At 42.8% G+C, this 26,298-nt stretch overlaps 1 protein-coding gene across 1 annotated transcript in view; it reads right to left on the bottom strand.

Moving 5' to 3' along the window:
* Window positions 1–7,529: 7,529 nt before the first annotated feature.
* lig1 (ligase I, DNA, ATP-dependent) overlaps window positions 7,530–26,298 on the bottom strand; it is a 56,250-nt gene continuing 37,481 nt past the window's right edge. The window contains exons 20-27 of the mRNA XM_083928199.1: window positions 25,288–25,359; window positions 22,931–23,075; window positions 22,279–22,361; window positions 21,896–22,048; window positions 18,383–18,436; window positions 13,929–14,072; window positions 12,205–12,297; window positions 7,530–7,668 (exon numbers count right to left, since the gene is read on the bottom strand). Coding sequence (XP_083784325.1) covers window positions 7,594–7,668; window positions 12,205–12,297; window positions 13,929–14,072; window positions 18,383–18,436; window positions 21,896–22,048; window positions 22,279–22,361; window positions 22,931–23,075; window positions 25,288–25,359 — 819 coding nt within the window. The 3' untranslated portion in view covers window positions 7,530–7,593. The remainder of the gene's footprint in view (window positions 7,669–12,204; window positions 12,298–13,928; window positions 14,073–18,382; window positions 18,437–21,895; window positions 22,049–22,278; window positions 22,362–22,930; window positions 23,076–25,287; window positions 25,360–26,298) is intronic.

The raw sequence follows: 26,298 nt of genomic DNA, 5'->3' as shown, positions 1-26,298 counted from the left end.
ATGTTTGTCACAGCTCTGAGTGCAGCCCTCATCGCAAGGCAGGCTGGCAGATGGGCAGAAGGGGAACGTCTTTTTTTGAAAATGTGGAGGGCTTTTGTGAATGGAGAGCATCTCCGAGATGGTACGGCCTGAGGGTTTCTTAAGATGGGGGGAAAGACGAAGGGAGACAGAGGAAATACACACTACAGGCTGGTTCACACGAAGGTCGTAAGACTAATGACCGTCAACAGCGATCCAATGGAGTGCACAAGCACAAGCCTCTCAGTGTGGGCCAAAGTGAAGCACTGACAAGTGGGGAAAAACAACAACCGCCGTCGCCATCATAAACCAATCATAAAGTGGTCTCATAAGCGACTAGATCGGCTCACAGTTTTGCTGCAGGGGTTGGATAATCAAGTGAAACATTTCCATAACCAAATAAGGCGAATGAGCCATGGCGAGCAATTGGCCAGAAAACTGTCAAAAGTTAAGGCTAGAAGGCAGGATTAAGTATAAATACAGCAGCGTTATGCGATCAAGGTTTTCTAAAAGGACACAGGTTTAAAGCTTGCTGACTAAAATAAGTTCTGGAGTGGGAAACTGCCACAAAAATACCACTAGAAAGTGTTATCTGAAGCATTGAGAGCAGGGGGGACCTGCAGGTGGTCGGGCAAAGATTGTGGAGCAGCTTAAGTTAAAAAATAGAAATGATCATTTGAATGAAAAAGGATATCTTCATATTGAGTCAGCTGTACCACCTGAACAGTTCAGTCCTGGATCAACAGGGGCTGTAGGATTTGAGGAAAATATTAAATTGTGATTATTTTGAGTCTTATTGCAAATGCGGATCATTATTCTCATTTTTACCAAGGGAAAAAAATGACAATGGTGTAACTTTTGTGAGGATCTGTACCAAACCTTAGCAGTTGCTATCTCTAAGTTAGCCAGCCTTCCTCCATGTAGGACTTGTAGGCTGCAACATCTCTGCAGAACCACAATACCTCATTAAAGTTGCAGTCAGCAACCTTTTTTGGGCGTGAGAGTTGTAAACATTCGAAATTCTACTGACTCAACTCGATCTGCCAGACTTGCCAACCGCAGCTTAAAGAATGGTATTTTGACACATAATTAACTTTAACTAATATTGTGTAACCCTCGGATTTGGATTGTGCACTGCTCCATATTGTGATTCATTATGCAGGCCTCGCTAAAAAGTCATGGATTAAAGCTTTAAGTATTAAATAAACTGTTAAAATGGCTAGCTTAAACTTAAACTACTTAGATCAAAGAGTGGTGTCAATAAAGGGGTACTTGAGTACACCTGTGGGGGCACGTCTGTGAAAAAAAGGTTGGAAACCACCAATTTACTCCTTTAGAGGTCCGTCATCTGCACTAGCATACTGACGTTTAACAGCTTTTTGCAGGATGGAAAATGGACATTAACCATTTAACCCAGGCGCGTCGTTACACCTGGGCCTTCGGGGCTATAGCCCCGGAGCTCTCTGCCATCATCAAAAAAACCCTAATGATGATGAGAATAGCCCAGTATAGTAGACTTTTATGTGGTTGCATTACCAGCAGCCACAGATGCAACACTGTAGCAGTGAAAACTGCAACCTTCTGACGCGTCCACACACTGACAAGTGATAACAAACTTACAGCAGACTGAGTGACAGTGTTTCGGTTTAACGAGTGACCCTGTTTACTGGAGACTTTCAGGTCCTCTGCGGTTGCAGATGATGAAAACAGGATTATGTTTTTAAGAGAGACACTCATAGACTGTATACAAAGGAGATCTGTTTCACTACACCAGGGTGACGTGGCTGGTGGCGCACCGAGTTCATCTCTTAACTTTCATTTATTTTCCTACAACTGCATGACTACAAATCTCCTAAAAAGTAGTGAATAAAATTCTACGCACACGTGTTTACACTGGCAGGTTTCAAAGACAAATAGGTTGGTTTAAAAAATGAATTAGACATAGATATTATTAGGAAGAACAACTCGCTCTCCTCCTGATCAATGTAACAACAAGCAACATCTAAACGCCACTGACACATTTACTCAAACCAAACTATGAAGACTGATCAGGGAGGTGACGTTATGTTTAAAAGTGTCATGAAAAGTAAACAGAGGCATTCACGAGGACAGCTACGCATCTGCCGTCACTATGGCAACCGCAGACACTTTCAGCTGAAAGTGACCAGTTAACGGGTTCAACCCAAACACCGGGTCAGGAGAGAAAACGTCCGTCGGAGCAGTGATGTCTTCTAGATCGCACAGTTTCAGGACCTGCAGTGGATTCCACCCGGTCCACTTGACATTGGGTCGGTGCATGTCAGTGTTTCTAAGGCTGTAGGCTGTTCTCATGTCTCATTCTGCTGCTGGTGTCTGTGCTGACCTAAACATTAACCCCCTAAGTAGACCTGCCCCGACAGGAGTTACACATGACCAGGTCTTTCCTTTAATTCCCATTGTTTATCAGCTCAATTTCAATCATTTCTCGGGGGAGAAACCCCCAAACCCCGTTTGGGAAGGGACTCTGACTTCTGGGCTACAGCCCCTGATGTTTTCACGAGCTAGTGACGCGCCTGATTCAACCTATTAGCTTTCCTCTCTGTTCCACATGTGCAGGGTCGAGACCTACCAAGACAAACGACAGAATCGGACGTTTTCCCATATGTAAGTTTTATGTTGAAGAGACAAAGAGATTGTCATGAACTTTGGTACAAATTTACATATTCCCAAATGTTCTTATTCCTAAGAGGCTGAATCTTACTTTCTTACCCCCTAACCTTTCATCTAGCACCAACAAAATACCTTCAGAACAAAAGACATTCCCACTAGAGCTGCAATGAGTAGTCGACTAAGTGATTAGCTGATCGACAGAACAATAATCACCATTAATTTTAATAATCGATGAAACGTTAAAATAATTTCATGCAAAAATGGCAGAAAAAGCTGCTTTCATAGCATAGATCACAGCAGTCAGTTGTGAGTTGTGACCGTTTTGAAGGCACTGACAAGTGATGTCCTCCTGATGGAAGGGCACTCTGGAGGGCATTTACAAATGATGTATTCTCGTTTAACTTGAGGACTCGTTGGCACAGCCGCACACAACTTGTACTAGTTGAACTGAGCTGATGAAGTGCCCTGGTGAGTCACACAGCGCATACAATTCTGCACTGTCCATTATGTCGAGGGCCTAATACCCTGCTAGAGTGGAGACTGGAGAACGAGGGAAATCATATAAAGGGCCCAAAAAAGAGGGGGCCTGACATCATCAAATCCGAAAGGTTACTGGCCAACGCTCGGCCCTCCTGCTCAAGAAAAACACTATTGATATTCCGTGGGTTTGGCGACGGACAATAGCAGGGTCTGTCCCTCCCTCTCTCCCTCATAGCCTGGCATGGCAGAGATGTCACAGAGAGCACCAAACAAATGGATGAAGGGATAGAAATGGATGGAGGGATGGGTAGGAGGAGGTGGAGGAGAACAAACGCATTGTTCTCTGGGTGAAGAAAGGGGTATTGTGAACAAGACAGATAGCTCATGTGGGAGAATGGGTTGGGGGTGGGGGGGCGCAGAAGGACAGAGAAAGGTGAAACCTGGCATTTTTTATGATGCCCCCTTTTTTCTTTGCAGTTGGAGGTAATCCATAACCCTGCTTTAGGGGACACTTCCTAAAACTTTAAAGAGGTACACAGCGGGGACAGCTTTAGCGCAGAGGAGCCATCTTCAGCTTGCCTTTCATCTGTCACAACACCAGAGATCAGTTGTGGGGCATCTTTTTTCATAAATCATCTCCACAGCCCAAAGCCCCCAGCCGCTTCTTAACATGTAGCAAGGCACAGCTCAACAGAAGCTGCGAGCAGGTAGGTTTGCAAATGCAACTTCCCCTGCGGGACCTGGTCTGAACGGGTGACTTGATGTGAACTAACAGCACAGCTGTTTGAACACGGGCTTGCACCTCGGAGGAGACGGAGGCCACTGTGCCGCAATGCCCCGCAGGCGTCGGATATGCGCCAGCTGCCCCCCTTGGTAAACATCAGCGACACATTTAAACACACACACACAGACACACACACACACAACGGGCAGTTAACCAGCCACACACATTCTCACAAGGATGATAAAAACAAACCCATTCAAACAAGCACAAAAGAGGAAACGGATACAGTACCGTCTCAGTGTGCAAGCATTTACTGTCAACACAAAGGTACACAAAGACACACGGACTCCCTCTACACTAACAACCACACGTACACAAATTAGCAGACAACGCTTGGCGCGGCCAACCTTCAGAGTTACTCACAACAAAAGCCGGGATCATTCAACACACACAATGTGGAATTGAATTCATTACATATTTGCATGTTCAATATTTCATGCTCTGTTGCCTGTTTGATTTCCATTAGGGTCCTTTCCATCCCTCACACTTGCTGTTTTCTTACTGTAGCCGACTTCTAAAGCAACAGTAAAGCTGACAAGTGCTATTTGAAATTCAGATTTTAGTAACACCAGCTCAGACAAGATTTGATGATGATTGTCAGATGTATCCAAAGTGAAAGAAAACACACATTTCACAGGGAAAATCGCCTTAAAATCTTCACCGGGGGAAGGAAGTGAACGGAAACTGATGAGAAAATAAGAGTTTGGTACAAATAAACAGCAGTGGCAGACAGAAAGGGCAGGCCAATCTGGATTTGGAATTTCCATGATTATTCTAACAATGGTGTCCTTCTCAAACTCGCCTTCAGCAGACACAGGACACAGCCCACACAGGCAAAAGGCAAACCACCAACTGTGCTGTGTGCATGCTTGCATACCGAGATAGCATAACAAATAGTGACCCGACAAGCACTCAAAGTATAGGAAATACAATCCACTCTGCATGTGAAATACAGACATACAGTGTGAGTCACCAGAACTGGCAATATTTTACATGCAAATCATCTTGCGGATAAGCCGGTGCCTTAAATTGCACATTTGATGTATGCCTCCTTACAGCCACAAGAACGCCGGCCTACTAACACTTGTAATTCATTTCCTGCATTAAATGTGTTGAGCAAAACCTCCTGCTGCTGCATAGGAGCAATGCATTACTGATCACTGAGTACACATCCCACACAGATCCAAACAGCCAGTGGCTCTTTGAGGCTGTAAATGGTGCACAATGGTGCTTTGAGCTAAAGGCTGGTTGCCTGCATGCTGATATTGGCAATGATGACATGCACAGGTTTTTACGGGTATGTTCATCTCAGTTTGGCGCGTAAGCATGCTAACATTTGCACACATGACGGTAACTTTCAGTATCGGCGTATGTTTTCCAATATGAAAACCTTTTTTACAGAACATATAATACACAAAACCACGCTGGGGGTTATTTAGAAATTGTGTCATATAGCCAGTGTTTTTTGAAATTTATATTTAAATGGTCAGCAACTGAATGATACTGAACATACAGTAGTATTTAGCGCTTTTTCCCTTCCATCCATCATCTGTAACCGCTTATCCCAGTCGGGGGCACGGAGCCAATCCCAGATGACATTTGGCAAGAGGCGGGGTGCACCCTGGACAGGATGCCAGACTATCACAGGGCTGACACACAAAGACAGACAATCATTCACACTCACATTTACACACCTACGGACAATTTGGAATGACTAATGAACCCAACACCTGCATGTCTTTGGACCGTGGGCGGAAGCTGAAGGACCCTAAGAAAACCCACACAGACACGGGAGGATTATCAAAAATGACTCTTAATTTTCTCTGCACTCATTCCTATAATTGGAATGTATATTGGTGGTAAATATTCTTTTTAATAACGTTATTTGTTTAGAAAAGTAGTCTTCTTAGTACATTTGGAGTGATATCTGTGCATAATCCATATAAAAGGTCAATTTTCATTTCAGCTCAAAAATTCCATCAATGTGGAACAATCTGATCCAAATTGTTTTGCGGTTTGTTTCCGATCAGTCTACTGGCTTGTGCTTAAAGTGAGTTTATTCTCAAAGCAGCTACAAGCGCCCGGAGAGCAAAGTGACACAAAGACAAGTTCAAGTTCAACAATGTTCTCAAGGTTTAATAAAGAACACAATATATATACAGAATTGTTCACTTTATCTCTGAGGTGAGAATAGCCGGATCAGAAAGGAGCATCAGCAGAAAGGAGGAGGAGGCGGGTCAGGGTTATTTCACAGATATATTGTCGAGGGAGAGAAACAATAAATGATACAGTGTGGTGAGAGAACTCAGTTTTCACAGAATGAAACGCAAGTCACAACAAATCCACTGGGCCCTAATTAGCACTAAACAGATGATGGGAATGTCTTTCATTTTGCAGGTATTAAGTCAAAGGACTGGACAAAGTGAGACGTCGGCCTGATTATGGTGCTGGATGAAAAGAACATCATGGAAGTGCTTACGATTCATTCTGAGAGGGACGTGAATGAGAGTGCAACGTTTATCTGCAATCCATCCAATAGTTGTTTAGATTTCACTCAAAACCATGGATGATAAAAAAAAAAAAGGCTTTTGGCTCCCCCTCTCAGACGCATTCACAGATGAAATGTTTTGTTTGATGAAAAGGGCTCTATAAATCAAATGAATTATTATTATTCATGTCAACCTCATGGTGTCACTACAGAAAAGTCAGCCAGCCAGAGACCAGAGACCATGAATGTACAAACAAAAGTAAGTTTATAACTCCACCTGGACCAAAATGGTGGAGGACTGACCGACATTAGCATCCCTACAGCAGATAGTGTGGAGTTTATTTGCAGCGATATGAGCAGTTAGCGTTTCTATTGCAGCTCTGTTGCTCTTGTATGATGTGTAGTTGTACAGTATGCACAGCTGTGTTAATGTCAACTAAATAGGTACACTTAGAATGGACTGCAATATATGCTTACGCCTCACACTGACAAGCACGAACGTATCGCAAACATTAAGTGGTTCGATCTCGGTCTAAAACACACTGCTCTCACAGTCACTATGCAAAAAAACAACTAACAACCCTCTTCGCCTCTCCATGTAATAAGCGCCCGTCCTTGGCTCTCAAAGTGCTCCCTCCCTCCACACATCTCCTACAGACTCTGATTGATTCAGGTTGGACAGTTAGTGGATTTCCATCATCTAATGCAAGCTGTGAATGCTTCTCTTTTGTCCTGCAGTTTGAGCAACTGTCAGCCCCCGCGTCTTTTTCTACTTCAAATAACATTTTAGGGAGCCGGCAATCTCCTTGGCTTGTCCTTTTATTACCACACGCGCTGACTGCACATTGCTGCTGCTTCTTGTGTGTTCGTATGACACCAAAACACTTAATATTTTTTTTAGAATTTTTGATAGGCATCTATTACCAGCAAGTGTGCTGCTACTGCTGAGCCGATTAGGGTTTTTTTGGAATTCATGTGGACCGTACGCAGCGAGATGTGAGAGCAATTTTGGCTCTGAAAGAGAGCTGCTTCAATGAATCAATAACACAAAAGACAGGACGCTTAAAACTGGCAGGAGCCTTTATTTCATTCAACATTACATAAAGAAAGAAGCTATTTACAATTATTTTGAAATTGCGGCTATGTATTATTCTCTCCTGATGACTACGGATGATCAGTAGTAGTCCTCCGGGTCACCTTTCTCCCCCTGATTCTGAATCTGCTGCTGCTTCTTGTACAAATCAGCAATCTGCAGAGACATGGACAGAGGTTGAGAGGGAAAGAGGGAGGGGAAAGGGTTGGCATGAAAGAGAAGGCAGGAGGAAGGGGGAGAAGACCATCAAGTCAGGTCAGTAACATGAAGAGGAAAAGCTAAAAATAACAGTTTGATTATTCATATTGCGGGCTTTGAAGTCGGCGACTCCCAGCTGCTGGCTGGGAGACGGAGGTTGTGTTCACTTGAGCTCAGGGTTTCGGGGTGAAGCGGTGGAAGGCGGGGCGGGGGTGAATAATGTAGTGGAAAGCAGGGCCCACCCAGAATGAGCAGCATCAGTGCCAGTGCAGCGGGGCGGCACAGTGAGGAGTAAAACAATGAAAGAAGATCAAGGTAAAGCTTTGATTCTCAGCCTGAAAACTGACTGAGTCCAAACGGTTCAGGCTCCATGTTTTTTTTATTTTTTTTATTCCTCCTGACTTGAACGAGCTCTTGCTTATTTTACATGCTTTGCTAAATGACAGGTTCAAACTATGAGTGAGTGAGTGTGTGTGCATCCTCTCAGATCATGTCAAGTTGTGCTTTTGAACATGTGCCGCTTCCCCACTTGAAAGAGAACAGGTTTTTTTGTAAACTGGATTCCACTCAGTGAGTTATATCATTTAGATGCAGCTGATGTTCCAGCCTGTCTTCCAACTGTAACGAGCCCAAATTTGGACTCCACAGTTAACAGATGGCTATAAATTCCAGTCAGTAAAAATTGACATTATAACATGATTCAGACCTTATAAATGCTACACTGGTTTAGTGAGTGAGTGAGAAAGTCACAATGAGCAATGGTTGCGTGATACATGGCTGTTGGCTGTCAGTGAGCACCATAGACTACAAAAAATGGACGTAGCATACCCGTCGGGGTCCGTTCTCTCAGCTTGATCCAATAATCCTCGCCTACGAGAGTCGCCCTCTTGTCAGACTTTGACTCCGCCTCATTTCCTCTAACCAAAAAAGGGCATGTATGTGACGTTGGGGGGAGGTTTAATCATGCTGTGAAAACAGCCTGTTTAACATGGGGGTCAATGGGAAACTGCTTTATTGTGCAAACTACTCCTACTGGACACTCTGCACTTCCCTATTGGATCAACCAGGAAGTCGCTGTGGTGGGGGGTTGGTCAGCACGTCCAAGGTAACTCCTGACGTTGGCAGGCGTGTCTTATGATCAGGGCTGCCACGATTAGTCGTCGGAGTGGATGACATCAGCGCTGTTGAGATTTCACACGTTCATCAACATCCTTTGCTCTCGTGTTTTAACAAGTGGCAAAATACATGGGCACGGACCCTGGCAGACACGTTTGCCCACTGCAGCACAGCAGAGCACGTCCATTAGAATCAACAGCTGCTGTAATGTACCCACTACGGAAACCGCCGTGCTCCATGTGATCGCGCCGCACACCAAGAACAGAGGAGAGGAGAGACGGGGGAAGTGGACTTGATCATCATAGCAGTGCTGACAGACTGTTTGAAGAGATTACTAACAGGAGGAACAGGAAGCAGCTTTTAAAGTGACATCTTTCCTTTGTTAGTAAGTGTTGCAGATCTTTAAATATTTAGGGAAACTTTAAATTGTTACATCTGAGGAGGGAGTTCGGTGGTAGAATCCGTTAGGTTTGATTCACCAAAATGAAATAAGCCTACAGTTACCTACAGTTTTGCATTATAATCTGTAAACATCAGTTAACGTTTTTGCTTTTGTTGCGTTATATAATGTCATACAGTTTGTCAAAATAGAACGAACATTAATCAAAAAAAAAGTGGTGGTTAGCACTGTCGCCTCACAGCAAGAAGGTCCCTGGTTCAAATCCCGGCTGGGGCCTTTCTGTGTGGAGTTTGCATGTTCTCCCCGTGTCTGCGTGGGTTTTCTCCGGGTTCTCCGGTTTCCTCCCACAGTCCAAAGACATGCATGTGTTAGGTTCATTGATGACTCTAAGAATTGCCCGTAGGTGTGAATGGTTGTCTGTCTCTGTTCGTCTCTATGTGCCCTGCGATGGACTGGCGTCCTCTCTAGGGTGGACCCCCCCTCACGCCCGATGTCAGCTGGGATCGGCTCCAGCGCCCCGCGACCCAGACAGGGACAAGCGGTTGAAAATGAATGAATAAATGATCCGATTTGGAATGAAATTAATCGTCAAAAATAATCGATTGATCAATAAAATAGTCAATAGTTTAATAGATAAAAAAAATAAAGTCGAGAAAAATAGTCGTTAGTGGAAGCCCTACTGAACATTTTAGCAGAGAATCAAGCTGGCAGACAAAGTGGTGGAACTCTTTCAGCTCAGTGTGAGTATTCACTGTGTTTCACGGTCACTGTTCTCTGCTCTCCTCATGCGGGGATTGGGAGTGCAGCAGGAAGCTGCAGGACACTTTCCAGCTGCTAAGTTACTCTGCTGCCAATATCAGCTGCTTTGTTTCAACAATGTTGGGCTTAAAAGACGTGCATGAAGGCTGAAATTCACCGAGGTGTTGGGAGCAATTACCTCTAGCTGCTAATTTATTAACGCCACTGAAACCCTGCAGCGCTGTGCCGTCCATTAAAGCCGGGAACAGGACCCTTTTAACGTGTCCAAAGTCTAAAGTTGTTTCACTCTTTATAGTTTGAGAGGACATGAATCTCGACAGTCTCTCCAGAAACAATTAAGCAGTTAGTTTGTATAAGGTATTTCAAATCCTATACAATAGCCCGGTGATGTGTGCATTGATTTGTTATTCAGGCTGCTTGGATTGGGTCATAAATAAATGATGTGCTGTTGGGTCAGTGCGCAGGTCGGAGAGAAGCAAATGACTGAGAATAAAAACATCCTAAATCATTTAAGCTTCATTGATGTCTTTGGTAAAAACCTATGGTAACTGTGCAAGTGTGGTAATGGTGACATATAGAGAAACCTGCAGCAATAAAGGCTCTTTATGTTCAAAAGAATCGCAGCTTGTGACATGTTTGTGGTCGGAAAGTTAAGTATGTGTGTATTCAGGTGAAGGTACAGCCGACCTGCACATCTCTACTGTACTATATAATTCACTGTTTTGCCGCCGCGCAATATATTACCCAGAGTCCAACAGTAAACTCCAGAGGTGCCGCTTTACCTGACTGTTATATAGCAGCGTTCGTCGAGCGATGGGAGGCCACTTCATGAATCAACGCCAGTATTAAAAAAGCTTGTCCTTGCGGTGCATTTCACCTCTGAAATTTTAAAGGACAACTCTTGTGAGGTGACCACCGTGATGTCGATGCACCATCTCTACATGAGACATCAAAGTAACATGACCAAACAGACATGTGACTGATTTTCTTTTAGTTTATGTTACTATATGGCAGACGCCTGACCCGTTTGACCTCCTGATCTGATATTCTGATATTATAAGGGATGGGAAATGATAAGATTCTATTGTTACCGAGGCCATTATCCATTCTGCTTATTGATCCAATCTTTGATTCCCTTCCCTGTATCGTCACTGTCAAACAATAGACTACAACTACCGAGTAGAATAGCGATACGCTGTCAATTCACCTTACACACACAAAACCTCACCCCGCAAATACGAGCAGCTCCGTCTAACGCAATGAAAAATCGGCCCTGAAGCAGCACTCTTCTCATCTTTCTTTGCGAGATGAAGCAACGCTGTGAAACGCTTCCTCCTCTCCGCAATGCTTCCTCCTTGTTGGAAGTTTACTGTAGCGTCCAAATGGTAACCAAAGATTTGCAAGACTCTCAGGAGATGACCTTCAATTGTTAGTATAAGGATAGGCATGCAGTGTGGTCGTATTCAGTTTTTGTTATGAATGTTGAGGGAAACTTGATCGAAGACGGTCACCCCGTCCGCAGGAGAAAGAAAACCGCAGCCCAAGTCTGTTGTTTTAATATCAGGGTTCGTACACATCGTCTAAGCTCAGATTAAAGCACTTTCAAGTTCCATTTTCGAGCTTTTCCAGCACCTTACAGCTGTGGTTGAAAATTATTATTTCACTTTTTTTAACGACCATGTTATAAGAGCTGGTATTATGCTATAAACAACTAGAATTGTGTTTCATAACAACAGAAGGATAAGAAACTAAACTGAACTTCTATAGTATAGCTTTTTGTTGTCATAGAAATGCGGATACCTTGAAAACACAACATTAAAATTCAAGGATTTTCAAGTACTTCAAGCACATGTACGAACCCTGTAATATTCATTTATCTTGTTGTTTGGTTTTTATCAGTACTTGAACATTTTCAGCACATACAGTTTCACCTCATTTGCGGTTTTCTGCAAACGACAGTTACCACCTAGACACGATCCACATCGCCAGCAGCACACACAAACGAGTTTTAGGGTCGTCGTTTTGTAACAACAAACATGCCGGCATTGATAAAAGGAACTGAAAAAGCTCGGAGGCATACGATTCTGATGGAACGGACAATTTGGAACTGGTTCTCGATTCCCATCCCCATTACTCTACACTTCATTTCACTGTTGATTTCACACCCCTGGTTTTTAGCCTCCAACCAGGCTCATCCCAGTACAGTCGATCAGACGTACCTGAGCTCCAGTCGTGGCGTCTTCGGGCTTCTTGTCGTCTCTAATCCGAAGGAAGCGGGGGAATCTCAGAGAAATGCCCTTTTCTGGATCCACCTGAGGGCAGACACGTAGTCAGTATACAGTACACAACCATTGATGCATGCGAGCATTTGTCCATTGTTACTCGTGTTGTATTGAAAACAGTAAACCCTGGATGTGTTGAATCATTTTTTTTTAACTGAACAGCACAGCCTTTAGCAGGCAATGTAACATTCACAACATCCAAACAGCAGACATGCTCTACTGTGGATTTTGAGCTCCAGCTCTATACAGCACAGCATTAGCACTGCATCACTGTATATCATTTCAATTTATTGTCAAAACAGATAAACAAACAGAGGGAAGGTAAATGACATTCGAAGCAGTGCAAGTGAGCAAGGACCAAACTCCAAGCATGCTCTTAATTCCAGCAATTATATCATCAATTTCTCCATTTTGCAAGTGCCATTTCTCAGCCTTTGTAGGAAAGTCAGCCTGTCCATCAAAGACATCAAGGAGTTTTTTTTTTATTATGTTTTTTTCAACCCTTTCAGTTCCAGGACACAGACTGTGCTTTTGTCCTACTTTCATCCACCCGCCCCTGACTTTCTACTGTAAAAAACAGATGCATTGTACATTTTGTTTCCTTTTTCTAACCAGGGCTGTTTGAGAATCAGAACATGTCAGATGTGAATAATGAGTGCAGTCGAGACTTTTAAATATGTACAGATTTGGTTTGCCTAGAAAAAGAAACTCTGTTACAATACATTTGATTTGAATTCTGAAGTAGTCATATATGATATCTCACTATAGAACAATAAAAATAACATAGGCATAGATGAATTAAGTGCATTTTGACATGCTGACTTGCTACACCGACTGACATTGACACACTAATCAGTTTTTAGCCTCACAAGCGGTGTGGGAAGTGACAAATTGCAATTAATTGTTCATTTTTTTGGTATAGTTACCCTGAGAAAATGGTGGTAGCCAATGTCTCACACAAGTGCTACTGTCAGTGCTGAGGTTTCCCATAAAAAAATAAAACCTCTGAATTAATTCACATCTGGCCTTACACCATTGTTTCTAACAACTGAAGGAAAAAACAACACCAAAAAAGCAGCTACATGATGTTTAAAGCCATGGAGTAATTTGACAAATTAATAATATGGTGGCTGACCGTATGTAAAGCGCAGATAGTACTAATCCTCTTAGCAATGGTCTCATTTGTTTACAACAACTCGCACAGCTATCTCAAATTCAAGTGTTTAAAAGCAAAGTAGTACATTTTAAGGCTTACTGACAATGAAATAGGACACCTGGCACCTTTAAACGTTTTTTTTTTTGTAACTAAATAAGTTTAAAAAATGCTAAAACCGTCTGTCCTTCATCCTTTAAATGTTTTCAGGTCCTTCTGAGTGCCATTTTATTTCAGCTATGCTTGAAAATGAGAGTTGAATACTGTTAATGTTATGGCAGCACTTTATGTGCACTGTGGGACGGAGTCCAACACGCAGCCAAACTACGGGTAATAAACAAGTATCTGTTCCATTAAATCCAGCATCTTTTACAACATTTTTTAATAACTCAATTAAGACGCGCTAATTGTGACTTTTCACTGTAGGCAACAGACCGTAACGGGATAAATTTATCAGCGGAAACACATGGAGGAAGGGGGGGGGGGGGGGTTAACAGGCTGAACTGACCATTCCCATGGCAGCCTTGTAGACTGGCGACAGCGACAGGTCGGCGCACTTCACCTCCCAGACCTGCACGGCGTCCAGCCACACGTCGGGCTCTGCTGATTGGTCGATGCGGTAGTAGGCACGGGGCTTGGGCAGAATGTGCTCCTAGAGAACATAGGACAGATAATGACCTTTTTAATTACGAATTAAATGAAATGTTTATTGTGCCAAAAAAAAAAAAAAACCAGTTCCCAGAACCTAACGTCAATTTATGATGAGACAGAGAAAAGCAGTTAATCCTCACATTTTGAAATATAAACTTGTAAAAAATATATATATATAGGGCAATGCATTCACAGAGAAGCTGATAAAGAGACAGTGAAAGAGTGGCTTTGGTTGCCCTGCTGAATCCTGCTGCTGCCTCACTATCACTTCCCACGAGACAGTACAGAGACTGAACACTCGTATTCAAAGGATACCTGCTTGCCTGAGGGCCGACATGAGAGGGTGACTTCCAAACCACATTATCATACGCCTACATGAAAGATTTCATTCAGAAACACCTTGATACGCATGTTTGTAACCAGATATTCGCCTCTTTAGATACAAAAAAAAAGAAGAGAAAAGTCAGAAATAACCTTGCAGTGGAGCTCGGGCCTCCACCACAACCACACTGTTCTGTGAGCAAAACTGTCAACTACAATATTTAATAGTGCCTTTTCAACTTTGACACAAGCAATCATTCTGCCAGCATAGGTGTCACGCTTTGATACAATGATACCCATCATGTTTTGGTGTTGGAAACGATCTCGCCGAGCGTGACTCTGGAACAGTGTAATGCTAGCTAGGCTGCTGCAGTGTCCACAGAACTGGGTCATAGTTAAATAATGCTGGGAAAAGAAGGCTCCAGCAGTAGTGGAGCTGCCTTTCTCACACATTATTTATACTGTAGGCATTCAAGTGACTCTCTTATCTAAGTGAGATGGTAGGCGTGTGGAGTTTTATAAAACATTGCTGCCGACAGACACCGGTTAGCGACGCGCCTTAATGCTTTATCCGACAGGTCGGGCATCAGCTCGACGTGAGCCACATTAAATTGAGTCTCCGTCTTTATAAAATATAACAATGCGGATTTCACTGCCACTTAGGTGCAAATATTTGTGTCAGTTACACCTCAAAGCACTGGGTGAAGCATCCGTCTTGAGGGCACATGTAAAGAGACTCATTCAAGTAGAGCAGTTACAATCAAGTACAGGTGCTGTTGCCGAGGGAAAATGACTGTGCAGCATTAATAAGCTAAAAAACGAAGAAAAAAAAAGTCTGACTTGTTTGGTGGAAACAATTGGAGATTTTATAACATTCGAAGCGAATCCCTCAGCAGCAGCAGCCTCTCAGTGGCAGCTTAATTACAGCGAGGGCTCACTTACTTGGGTCTTACCGTACATTCTCAGATAAAAGCTTTTGGTCAACAGCTCAAAGGGTATAATCCCATTTGTGGAGACTTTAAACATCTGTGCAGGACGCGCTGAGTGTCACTGACAATACCTTAATAGCACTCAAAAAGGACATCATTAGGGTCTAAAAACAGTGATCGTGTCAGAGAAGAGAAACTCAGTGGTGTGTGTGTGTGATATGACTGTTATTGTACTGATGGAACTGGTGCTGTGGAGTGTACATAACACTGAATATATCAAGGGCAATATTTGGAAATGTATGGAATCTTCATAGTTCTGTCAGTAATAATACCGTTGCGCTCAACAAGGTAATATCTGAGGAATGGGAAAGTGGCCACATTGCTAAAAAAGATGTCTGACATGGCAACAAAGACGAACAGACCCACTTCCTTGTTTAACCTTGATTTAGTGTACTTGCTGGTGTGGACAGTTTTCCTGTGCAAAGAGGGATTATTTCCGACACCTTGGGTACTCTCTCTCTTAGCTCCAAATAAAGTGATTCTTGCTGTGGGGGTTTTGTTGTAAAAACACAGATCCCTGCTATTTACCTGGTGAGTAAAATGGCATTCTTAAAATGCAAACATAAGACTCAAGTTCTAATTGACTGGGACTTAGGTGCTAGTTCAGGGCTGCAGCTAACCTTCTTTTATCACTGGGTAATTGGTTGCCTACACAATATCAGTGAAAAGTGAAAAATGTCTTTAAGTTGATTGCTATATCAGCTGCTGGATAACCTGCCTTCACCAGCTTATCCAGCAGCTGCCCCTCCGTCACTTATGGAGGCTTCGGGTTCATCAGGCGCCGACACTGTGACTATAACTTACAGCCTGATGTTAAGAAGCTGCGGGGCTCAAGTGTTACATACATGTGTATCTTACATATTGTCCGTGTCTTATCTGTCACTCTGTTGCTGTTTTTCCACTTACATTTTTATATCCCGGGACAACTTTTTGCCTTGACGGGAAATATCGTCACATTTTAATATGTGGGACGAGCTCTTATCACACCCCTAGTTAAGAATGCTAAAACTGTTAAGCTACATAGATTGTTTGGTATTATTCATCTAATTGTTTAATTAAACGTAGTAAGCTATGTAGATATTATAAGAAAAAGGGAGTACTGGTTAAAAAGCTGCAGTTTAATTCTCAATAGAGATGAGAACAAAAACCAAAAGAAGGTTATCAGTGTGTCCCTGTTTAAAGCACAGCAGCTCGTCACCCAGAGGAGTGAGAACAGAGCCAATAGTCTACGTGTCTGGACTTCCATCGGCCTGCAGCACTGCAACCAAAGCAACACGGCCACACCAGCAGCTCGGCTTAATTCACCATCCATCACTTTCAGATGGAGGGCCTCATTACAAAGCACTACAGTACAGGCTATATTGGTCTGGAGAAAAAAAGAAAAAAGAAAAAAAAAAAAGGTTTCACCGCCTTCTCAATCACCGTTTACTGTGATTCTGCACTGTGCAGCAGTTTGTACCACTGAGTCTAAACCCTTAACCTTTAAAACATGACGTATTGGTTACTTTACTCCAAAATACACCACAATATGTAGCATGATGGTACATTGAGTGTTATCTCACAATTAGTACTTAGTTTAGAAACAGATAAGGGCATTTCAAATCAAAAAACCTGGCCATACATATTACAACAGGAATGCCAAAAACTGTATGGGATTGGCATAAAGTGGGCTTGTCTTGTAAAGTGGAGACATGTAGGTACCGCTTAAAACATTTTATTCAGATATCTTGAGGTGAAAAGGCAAGTGACCCCTTTGAAAGTGGCCAGGCAAGTTTTTCCCCTCGTTCAAATGTAGCTTCCTAAATTAGCCAGCTTTGGAGCTTTATTTAGCATGACATGGTTGAAACCAATTCATTCTTTAGGTCTTCTGCTTTCACACGATACCAATATCTTCACTCTAGCTTTAAAGTGGAGAGCGCTGCGGCCTACTAGAGACAGTTAGGAGTAAGAAAGGAGTGAGGGTTCATTTTTAAAAAAAAAGAAAAAAATCGATACAGTATCACAAAACATAAAATCGAGGTGCTTAAGTGAATCGTTATTTTCTTACACCCCTTATTCTAAAAGAATCTCTGCTCTTATACTTCTGTGAAAGTGGGTCTAAATGCAGCCGATAAAGTCAATAAAAGTACTTCTGACTCACAACAGCTATCGTTTTCAGAGAGCAGTTGTCAATTTCATCAAATACTGCTGCTCAGGACCGAACCTCTTCAAGTGTAAATTGAAAAGGCAATTCATTACCCAACATCAGAGCACGCCCGCACAGTTATTCCAAATGCAGATTTCTTTTTATTGGTAAAACGGAGAAGTACTTTATGATCTCTGTCCAGTGTTTCCCACGAGCGTGTGATTTAAAGCCAAATTACTTCAATTCAGCCACTTTATCACAGATTGGAAACTTAATTTGCAGTTAGGCGTACAAGATGAAAGAAAACAAAAAAACACGAGTACGAAAAATGAAAGCCAAATTACTTGTATTTTGTCATCTATTTTTAGCCACGCTGTATATGGCATGTTCAGAATAGTAGACACTATGTAGTCATAACTGGAGGAAGAAGAAACATATTTTCTGTATTCCCTGTGCTTACGTGTACGACTTCTCTCATTTTGTCAACTTAAAAAGTACCTGAAAGCATCGCTGTATAAATGACTGCAGTATTCGAGTTGCATTGCAGAGGTACATTTGCACACTGTCCGTCTCATTTTCGTATGAAAGTCTCCATTTATATCTGAAAGGTTGGAATGAATGAAGAATTAAATGAGGGAATGATTATTTGCAGAATGGAAGGGCCCCAAAGACCTCAGCCGCACTCATTCTGGCTCTTGTAACCTCAAAATTGACTCTGAATCCGTTTAAAGTAATGAAGGAATTAAGTACCTGTAGCTGCAGAATGTTAAAAACCCTGGTGATAAATGAAGGCATCAACGTGGGAACATAAGTGTGGAGTTGTGATTTTTTTTTACTTGCACGAGTTGGTGCAACAGTCACGCTGTGCCAGGTTACCTTTAAGAACTTGTAATGCTGCTCCAGATCTTCATCCTTGAAGCCTGTCCCGATCTGGAAGAGACAAAAGCAGATGAGACACACACACACACACACTTAGATATACACATACACATATTCCCTCATGGTGAGACAGCAGACATTTGGCAGCAAGCGGCAGAACACAGAACAGCAAGTAAATCCCCCCTACACCACATCTTTGTGCTTTGCCTGAAGCGTCATGTCGTCTCTCAAAAGACCTAAACCCGCTGAGACACGAGAAACACCTAACGGGCTGACATGCACAGAAAGGGAAAGAAAAAAGGATGGTATTTCATGCAAATATAGCATTTTTCAGCTCACAGATGTATTCTAAAGGCGTATTCTGCAGGTGTCCACCAGACGCTTTACGCTCCTGAGGCTGCAGTCAACACAAGGAGCTTTAGAGGCGCCTCATTCAGCTGTGGGACCTTTATGTTTTCAGTTTAATCTATCAGGCCAGGCCGAGTCCCCTACCAAGCCAACTGTTGTGTGATTCTACAAACACACTTTGGGTTGTACTCAAAGTATTGAGAAACATTTTCACCACTGTTTGCAATTTCAATTCTTATTATGCAGATTTAAAGCTGAGGTAGGCAGGGTTCTTTTTTTTTTTTTGCATCATTGGGCAAAAATTCCACAATAACATTTCAGCATATTGTAATTCAAGTGGTCTGAGAGAAAAATCAAGCCTATGACGACAGACTTTGGCCAATCACATGTCATTTCAGAGAGAAAGCGGTTTTGTTGGCTGTTCTATAAATGTAGTTGTGCATTGGGCTTCCCATTAGGTGGTGAAAGCCTCATTCAAAGGCAGAATATTCTGAAGAATAAGTTGCTATTTGGCAACAACTGCCTGTACTGCAAAGCGACCTGAAAAGAGTTAGAGACTTATTAAAAACAGAGTCTGGTTCATGTTTATGTCGCTAGAGCCTTGAATTAAGTCTGTCATCTCAAGGTGATTTACAGGCACAGTGAAGAAAACATGACGGCAATCATAGATTTGCTGCTATATAACAGCATCGGGATAACAATCATGATCGGGATGATTGGTGAATGACCTGTACAGGTTACTATATGATGGGACGAGTTTGGGACACAGGGCTGCAGGAGGAAAACTACACTTTAAATTCTGGTGTTTTTTCGCCTTTTCCAGAACGCTGCCTACCCCAGCTTTTAGTTTCTATTGTATTTGAACGAACGGAACACTTTTGTTTTTGAGCCTTTGATTCACAGGTTTTTTGCTTCTTGATTTTTTCTCCTTTGAAACAAACACTCATACAAGCCTGGTGCTAAGAGTCATTCCTGCCTGAAGGCAGTAAGCTGTAAGGTCTGCTGAAAGGCAACATACTGGGCTTACCCAAGACAATCATTTAGTGAGATGGGTGCTGACATGATAACCAATACTCATGCTGAGACAACATAGCATTAAAGAAAGTGAAACAAGAGCAGAAATAAATGTATTCAAGTGACTGGAATTTACAATATGCAGTACCAATAACTGAAAAATATGAACTGAACGAGCCATTTGTGAGTCCATGTGATTTTTATGACTCCTGGGAAACCCAAACTAAAAGAATACAATATGCGGTAAAAGGTAAAGTAAGGGTGAGTCCAAATAAGCTGTTGCAGTGACCGTAACCTAATTGTCTTTTTTTGGTTTATTAGTATTCCTCTTATTCTCTGTGAGGGGAGTCTATGTCAACTGTGTCTGAGTGAACTTCACAGCAGCAGCTCTACAGCACTGCTCCTGGATCTGCGGGGGACTCGTGCCTCGCTCAAGGACATTCTGGCAGGAGCGACTACATTTGGGAAATAAAAATGTGGGTTAAATTCTGCTTTCAGCTATAGTTGAGCCTCTGAAACTGAGGGTTCCTGAAGTTTACCATGGCAAGGACAACAAGATTATTGCTTTTTGCCCTTGTGTCGGGGCTGACATTGGAGAGAAGCAGGGAGTGTGTGCTACATCATGTCTGCCACTTACTTTGAAAAAAGTGAGTTTGGCTCTTGTTGCTGTGCAAGGGGGCGGTGATGCTTCAAATACAACTTTAAGGAAGCACAAGATGCAACTGCCAAGCTAACTGAGATGCTGAAAGTTTAAAACATTACGCCAATGTAAAAAACTCTTTCCCTGAAAAAGATCTGAAAACTGAAGGCCCCTGAACAATATCTGAGAGCTGAAGGGCTCTCAAACACTGGAGCTTGCAGCTGTCCAAGCAAAAGAAGATTAATATGAAAATCAATAACAGACGAAGGATAGGAGCTCTTCATCTGACATTTTACACAGCGAGGGGTGTCTTCTGTTGTGTACTTTTAATGCACATCCATCCTCACCTCACTCTTCTGTGAAAACATTTTTCAAGGAAATTTTTTATTTATTGAAGAAATAGTGCAAACAGAACAAAAACACTAGCGGCCTCGTTCTTTCGGTCCTGACCCAGCTTTCATGACCATAGGTGAGGGTAGGAACGAAGATCGACCGGTTGATCGAGAGCTTTGCCTTCCGGCTCAGCTCTCTTTTCGTCACAACGGTGCGGTAGAGCGACTGCGCTGCTCCGATTCTCCGGCCACACTCACACTCCATCGTCCCCTCACTCGTGAACATGATCCTGGAGCACCAGGCTCCAGACAACACAGCCATCAGGTCCAAAAGGGACACACTAACCTCTCCCCACGATAAGGTGATGGTTCCCGGAGAGGAATAATTAGTTACATGCTTTGTGACTATTTAAAATAATTGCATATATATATTATAATTCAGATGACACAATCTGTAAAGCCTTCAGTAACCCCCTGAAGAAGAAGCGCCCGACTTAATGCTTCTCGCTTCTCCCTCTCCACCTCCTGCAAAGTAGAGGAGGGGAAGGGAGGTGCAACAAAGCCCCCAAGTTCATGGTTCGGAGACCCTGGTGAGTTTCAGTTCTCCAGGTGTGGTCTCTCATTTTCTCTCCCTTCATCTTTATGGGGAAGAGACTCAGGGGCAACGGGTAACCCAGTGTCACCAAGCACTCCCACAATGTTCAGTAACACAAATAAAACAGACGTGACGTCACTGCAGTGCGACAACAAGGGCCCACTACCCGTCCGCACACGCATGCGCAGTTCACCGATGGGTTCTGTCCACAATTTCACAAGGGTACAGACTTCAGTGTGTCATGAAACCATGCAGATTGAACGGGGTGTTAGTTTCAGTGGCCAGGGGGGGATTCGGCATGTGTCCTAGAGGATGAAACAACATCCCCTGTTACACAAACAAGCTGTCACAGACGGACGTTGTGTCATTGGATCTTCCATAGTTGGTCACACCAAGGCAATTCCCATAGTGACCTTTTAGGAAGGAATAAATAAGGGATCTTCTGCTCTCACAGCTAGTTTTTATTCAAATTTTGCCAAAAGTTACATTGGCGTAATAAACCATAAGCCCTGTGTTCTGTATGGTATCAAAACGTGTCGGATCTATCCCTGTACCCTTGTAAAACATGCACAGACACACACCTTGCAGACAGACTGGAACTCCTCATTCTCGTCATCGTAGCAGGCCAGCAGGAAGCCCCCGTAGGTGCCCGTCCTCTTGCCTTTTCCCAAGTAGGCACCAATCACACACAGGTCCACTGTGTCGCCCACCCCATCCAGGTAGTCCTTTTTCAGCTGAGGGAGAAGACAACAGTAGGCTGCTTTTCATTCAAAAGTTTATATTATTAGTATTATGCACTAAATGAACAAGAATGGCGAAAATATTATTTTATATGCACAGAGAAGTAAATGAAGGCCTTTATACAGTCCGACATGCATTGAAGTGTGCTCACATGCGTATGTGTCATAAGAAAACAAAGTTTTTTTCAATTATGTAACACATTACGACTGTGTCTCATACACACCTTGAGCCAGTTGTGAGAGCGCTTGGCAATTTCGTAGGTGGCATCCTTCTCCAGAGTCTTGACCATTAGACCCTCGCAGGAGTCTACACATGCGCCCACACACACACACACACACACACACACACATTAGTACACCAAAACACGATTCTAGTGGTGCAGAAAGGAAATTAACAGATTATCTTTCAGATACGTGGAAGGTCTTTGTCTCCTTCTGAGACACGCACACAAGTTGAAAACACAAAGAGACAGTAGACAAAGTCACAGGCATGTAACTTGTATACACACATAACACACATGGGGGAAAGACATTCTATGTTCTTTCTCATATATAGAGCCAGGCAAACACAAGGCAAGAAGACCCAATTACACAACTCACAGGCGCTGTCTCTGCTGCACACACATGCACACTGAGGCACAATAACACACCATAACACACAATAACACATAATAACACCACCATACGGACCAAACAAAGCAGGCAAGAAAACAAGCAGACAACTTCTATAGACACCTCACACACAATTTACACTTAAAGGTAGCAAGCAAGGCCAGAGAATATATGAAAAATGCGCACAACACACAGAAAGGTAGGAAGGAAAACAAGTCCAAAAGTGTGTCTCAGTCTAACCCACACAATCAGTAACACACACACCTCGGACAGACTGCTCCAGGAACTCGGCGATGGCGTCTGTGTTGTCGGAGTCGATGGATCTGGCGAACACAAACTCTCCCTCCACCTCAGAAAAGCTTTCCTTCAGCAGAGCCCGACGCCGACACAATGGCTGTCGCACCAGGGACTACACACACACACACACACACACACACACACACGGCATCATTACAAGCATTTCCTTGCTTGAAGCCCTACAATGACAAGGATAAAATGTCATCTCAACTAGCTACACACAGTCTCAGAATATACTCACAAATACAGTCATGAAAGCATTGGACACATACAAACACCAACACGCACAACCACACACATACATTCTCAAACCAACCCAACACACAGTCTTAGTTGCACACAATCACTTCGGTTTCCAACCACTGCAGCAGGTTTTGGGGCATTTTGAAATTGTTCATTAAAGTTATAATCCGTAGGATTTTCATCGAGCTAATTGTCTGTTCAGTTCCTATCTATCAAAGAGTGAGTTAAAGCAATGGTGTTTGATCAAAGTACCCACTCATAAAAGCACCTGCATTTGCCGCTTTGCTGAAAAATAGGATCTGAGTGTCGACTTTGCAGTGCTAAAATAAAATGTGCCGACAGTTCTTACGTTGTTCCCCTTCTCCCTTCGGACATTCTATCAGTGCTGTGCATGTGAAGGCATCACGGCGCATCGTGCTGGTGAGCGCTGCCAGTTTACTGCCGCCATACAGTCGACACAGTTCGGTTTTGTAAGGAACTGTGGGAGATGAGATCCCAGAGGCGCTCCTGCAATTACATCTTACCGCCAAAACGGCTGCTAGAAACAACAAATCTCAATTCTTCTAGACTTATTCAAAATCAAAACATGTCCAACGCCTGGGGAAAAAATATGGCAACGCACCAACATGTCTATAAAAAGGAGAAACCCTCTTGGTTGATAATGATGTCACAGGGCGTGTTTCCTCTTGTTCTTTGTCTCTATTGATTTGGAGCTAAGATTTTAGAGATGATGACGTCATGATCCCAAAATCCTCCAGTGAACCCAGACCTTTGAGTACATCTGATTAGAATAACGTAAGTATTTAAAACTGCACTAATGGATTTCTGGACATAGGCAGAAGTCTATTCATTCTTCTTTTAGCTCTTTTTGGTCTCTACCAGCTACTGAGGGAAATATTGCCAGCTGCTAAAGAGTCAACGCTGGTAAATGGGACAGTGGTTTGTCCACAGTGAAGCACATCTAGATGTTGCATTATTAAAAACAAAAGGTGCTTTATACGCTGCTGTTGTGTTTCCTTTAATGGTCAAGCTGTTCCAGCTTTACCCGCACTGCCGCAAAACCCCCTGTAACGTAGGTCAACATGTCACACAGTGTTCCTTATTTGGCAACAGATAATAAATTAAGAGACATTTATTTGAATGAAGATTTTTTGGGTTATTGCTTAAAAATAAAACAACAATATAATGAGCAAGAGCTTAATTGTAGAATTCTAACTCCTTCTCTGGTGTTTTTAACGTTTAATTCCCAATAGTAGTGGAACTTGGGGTCCTCAGTGGAAACTTTGGTCCTGCTAGCAACCGACTGCCTTCCCACAATGCAACACTAAAGTTAGCAGTGATAAGAAGTGCAGGACACAGGAAATGGGACAGTCACATTTTATGGAATAGAGAGATAACCATTCACAAATAAAAGAATGAATAAAAAAGGTCAACTGCAACAAAAGGGAAAGTACAGAGAGGAATTAATTCAAAAAATTTACATAAATGCCACATTAGGTGGGAAGCAGCAATGAAACGGCACAGTTTAAGAGTCACTGGTGCTCTTGTAATTCTGTAATTTTGTGTCCGTCCACTTGGGAATATTCACATAGCATTGGCTGATGGAAACACTCGCTGATTAGCATTTTCTTCGGCTGACTTTTAAGAAATTGGCTTAAAAACTGTGTATGATTTGGTTGGAATCATACAATCCCACATGCAGTCACAATTACCACCCACAAGACACGTGCACACAGACACCAACCCACACACACACACCATCTGACAGTCTCAAAAAGGCACCGAGCCTTTCTCTCATACAGACTCAGAGGCGGCCTCAGACAGTTATATATACACACACACACACACACACACCCTCCGCTGGAATTACAATAAGCGCTACAATCATTATCTAGTTACGGCCTCCAGTAGCACCATCATTGGCATTCAGGGACGTTGTTGACATCTCAGCGGGGCCCCCGAGCGTGCAGCGACGCTCACAAACAATAAACACACACACAGACACGTGGGTTTTAAAACGACAGCACGAGTGCTGAGAGAGATGTCGGGGTAATATTTTTCTCCTCAGCACCAGGTCTTACCTCGCCGTTGAGATAGAGGAGGTCAAAGGCGTACACACACACTTGGACTTTGATCTCTGAGGCATCCACGTCCTGCAGGGAGGCATCAACACACACAATTTGAATACTTTTTCCCCTTGACAAAAAAATGCAAATAGATGCATCTTATTCACAAATTGCTACCTCCAACCTTGGGGCTTGTTACAAAGAGCTCTTTGATTTCCTTCCCATTCATTTTGAAAGTCTACCGCCCCGCCTATTAAGTCCCCCCTGTAATTTCTACCAACATCGCACCTCCTCGATTCATTCATCCTCCTCTCCCAGCATATTTCTCCTGCTCTTTGACTTCCTTCACTGACCTCTTCTGCTTCTCCATCTCCTCCTCTAACCTCTCTTGCACCTCATCCTTTTTTATTCCACGCTGGTTTACTCCTGTCAGTCTTTAGACTCTCCACTCTGCCTTATTACAGAGTTTCCCCTGTGGCCCTGATGTAAAATTCCATGACTTTTCCATCACTACACCGGAGCGATGTTGAAGTCCAAGATTGGGTTGCACCAGCTAGTCGCAAATCCATGTTCATCCGTGAAGTCCTTCATCCAAGTTTCAACCAAGCGATTGACTAAATCAGGTCGTACCATTAAAACAACAAAGGCAGTAGGAAGACGACTGCTAGCATATGAATATGGATGTTATTAATGCAAAATGAAGAAAAAAACATGTTTGCTAAGGTTTTATAATATTGATAATATTATATTATATAAGGAAATGCACCACACACAATTGTTAAGCCTCAAGGACACAGTAAAGCTCAACATAAACAGAATCTTTGGTTGACAAGAAAACACCTCAGGGCACCTTTAAGAAATGTTTTAGCTAGTAAAAACGTGTAAATCAGTTGCTCAGAAACATTTTTAAAGCTTTTAAAATCAAATGCGGTCGCTTCAGCATAACGAGCTGTAGCATAACAAGAGTTTGGGGGTTTGATAGCTTTTTTTTACTGAATTTAAATTCAGTATCCAATCCACTTATCG

The sequence above is a fragment of the Echiichthys vipera genome (assembly GCF_963691815.1).
Source record: "Echiichthys vipera genome assembly, chromosome: 15".
Lineage (NCBI taxonomy): Eukaryota > Metazoa > Chordata > Actinopteri > Perciformes > Trachinidae > Echiichthys > Echiichthys vipera.
The sequence above is the reverse complement of the archived record's forward strand: the minus strand, read 5'-3'. Positions and strand labels throughout refer to the sequence as shown.